Source organism: Grammomys surdaster, unplaced genomic scaffold (assembly GCF_004785775.1).
Source record: "Grammomys surdaster isolate TR1022 unplaced genomic scaffold, NIH_TR_1.0 62, whole genome shotgun sequence".
Classification (NCBI taxonomy): Eukaryota; Metazoa; Chordata; class Mammalia; order Rodentia; family Muridae; genus Grammomys; species Grammomys surdaster.
In genome coordinates this window covers 1,119,281-1,121,822 of record NW_021604564.1, presented here as the reverse complement: position 1 = coordinate 1,121,822, position 2,542 = coordinate 1,119,281, and the positions used below count along the sequence as shown (strand labels likewise).

The following is a 2,542-nucleotide window of genomic DNA, read 5'->3' as shown; positions in this document are numbered from 1 at the left end:
GGCTCACAGTCAGAGGCACTGTGGTGGGAGCACATGGTGGGAGGAGCGTCAGAGGAGGACCTGTGAAGAATCAGTTCTCCTTTCACCATGCAGGTTCTGGGGATCTAATCCAGGTCATCAGACTTGGCAGCAAGCATCTTCAACCTGCTGACCCCTTTTACAGGACCCCTGAGGAGGTCCCTTTTATACAATGGTGCAATTTTAGTTTAGAACTGGTGGAATTCCCCCATAGTCTTTTTTGTTTGTTTGTTTGTTTGGTTGGTTGGTTGGTTGGTTTTTCGAGACAGGGTTTCTCTGTGTAGCCCTGGCTGTCCTGGAACTCACTCTGTAGACCAGGCTGGCCTCGAACTCACAGTGATACACTTCTACCTCCCAAGAGCTGGAGTTAAAGGTGTGCGCCACTACACTCGGCATATTTTGGTTTTTGAAAAAGGGTCTCTGTGGTTTAGGCTGGCCTCAAATTCAGAGAGTCAACTGTCTCTGCCTCCTGAGTGCTGAGATTAAAGGTATACCTCACTATGTCTGTCCTGAATACTGTTTTAAAAGATTTATTTATTTGTTTTATGTAAATGAGTACACTGCCGATATCTTCAGACACACCAGAAGAAGGTATCAGATCTCATTACAAATAGTTGTGAGCTACCATGTGGTTGCTGAGAATTGAATTCAGGACCTCTGGAAGAACAGCCAGTGCTCTTTAACCACTGAGCCATCTCTTCAGCCCTGTCCTGAATATTTTTAGTCCACAATTACAGAGCCCACAAATTTAGAATTTTCCTCTAAGAAGAAAATGAGGGAGAGCATGTGGAAAAGATTTAGTAGGCCATCCATACTACCCTCATTGAGTAAATGAAAGAACCAATAGAATAATGGGCAGAATGTAGGGTCTATTGAGGATTTAGGGATGGCCTGTAGATGGTCAGGGTCAGTGGGGGAGAGGAAGGACAGGCTTGGAGATACAGCCCCTTCCTAGAATCTCCCAGTGAGGGGTTGGAGTGTGGTCAGGAATGGAGCTTCTGCCAAGACTCCCCAAAATGGGTGTTTGGGGTTGTGGTTAAGGGTGGAGCTTTTTCCTAGTAGCCTGTCCAAGGTCCAGGATTCCATTAGTAATAATAACAAGTGTGTGTATGTGTGTGTGTGTGTGTGTGACTGTGTGGCCCTGGCTGCCTGGGATTTTCAATGTAGACAAGCAGGACTGGTTGAATTCTAGAGATTAACCTACTTTTGCTTACTGAGTGCTAGGGTTAAATAAAGGCCGTAATACTAATGAATAACAGTTTTAAAAATAAAGGCTCTTTAATTTCAACACTTAAGAGGCAGAGGCAGGTGGATCTTCTCTGGGACTTTGAGGCCAGCTAGGTCTACACATCGAGTTCCAAGACAGCTAGACTCTTATAGTGAGATCTTGTCTCAAAACAAACAAACAAAAAACTAAAATCAGGAAAGATAAGCTTGGGAACTTACAGGTGAATGATGGACAAATCTTGGTTCATTCCCGGACAGCCCATGTGATGGAGCACTAGGAGTGAGCCCTAGGTGGACCGGAGCAGCCACCAGTTCTGATCTTACTTGCCCTGTTCTTGCTTCTCCTGCAGTTCAGCAATGTGTTCTTCCTCATCTTTGGACCTCTCATGATGTTCCTCATGCATCCTTATGCCCAGAAGCGTTCCTGGGGTATCTATGGAGTGTCAGCCCTCTTCATGGTCATAGGTACGTGCGAGTGTGTGAAGCTGGGGAAGTGTTCTAGAAATGGTCCCTCCTCTTGACCACCTTTACTTGTCTCTGCCTTCCTACAGGTCTGTTCTCCATGTATTTCCACATGACTCTCAGCTTTGTGGGGCAGCTGCTGGATGAAATCTCCATCCTGTGGTTGCTGGCTAGTGCATACAGCCTGTGGATGCCCCGTTGTTACTTCCCCAAGTTCGTCAAGGGAAGCAGGTAGAGCAGGCCCACCTGTGGGGAGGGAAATTAAACGAACACAAAGAACTCTCATCATTTTTACCCAGATACCTGGGCATCTTCTGAACCGCTCCCCCCCCTCCCCATGCTACTCTGAATCCCTTGTTTGACCTTACCAGGCCTCTAGAGTCCCCTGACCCCTCTATCTTCCTAGCCTACCTCAGGCTCTTTAATCCCGGCCTGGAACACCTGGATTCTCTTAAAGCCTGTCCTTCCTGAGCAGACCCGAGGAAACCCAGAGGCTCCTTCTGAGCCCAGACGTACTCTCCAGGGTTCTTGGTTTGTCGAATTTATTTTGGCTGCCGGAGGTGACCACACTGAGTCCTTCAGCACCTCTGGGACACTCTCCCACCCTGTCTCACCCTCAGGTTCTACTTCAGCTGCCTGGTAATTATGACCACTATTATCAGCACCTTCTTGACGTTTGTGAAGCCCACAGTCAATGCATATGCCCTCAACAGCATCGCCATACACATCCTCTACATTGTGCGCAAAGAGTACAAGAAGTGAGTGCTAGGTGATGGAGGGGTCAGGGGTGGAGCCCCGCCTAGAATCTCCCAGTGAGGGTCTGGGGCGTGGTCAG

General features: G+C 47.9%; 1 protein-coding gene across 1 annotated transcript in view; it reads left to right on the top strand.

Moving 5' to 3' along the window:
• Positions 1-2,542, top strand: part of Acer1 (alkaline ceramidase 1) — a 26,707-nt gene that overhangs the window by 21,160 nt on the left and 3,005 nt on the right. Inside the window, exons 2-4 of the mRNA XM_028755429.1 lie at positions 1,596-1,710; positions 1,797-1,938; positions 2,328-2,465. Of these exons, the coding sequence (XP_028611262.1) occupies positions 1,596-1,710; positions 1,797-1,938; positions 2,328-2,465 (395 nt within the window). The remainder of the gene's footprint in view (positions 1-1,595; positions 1,711-1,796; positions 1,939-2,327; positions 2,466-2,542) is intronic.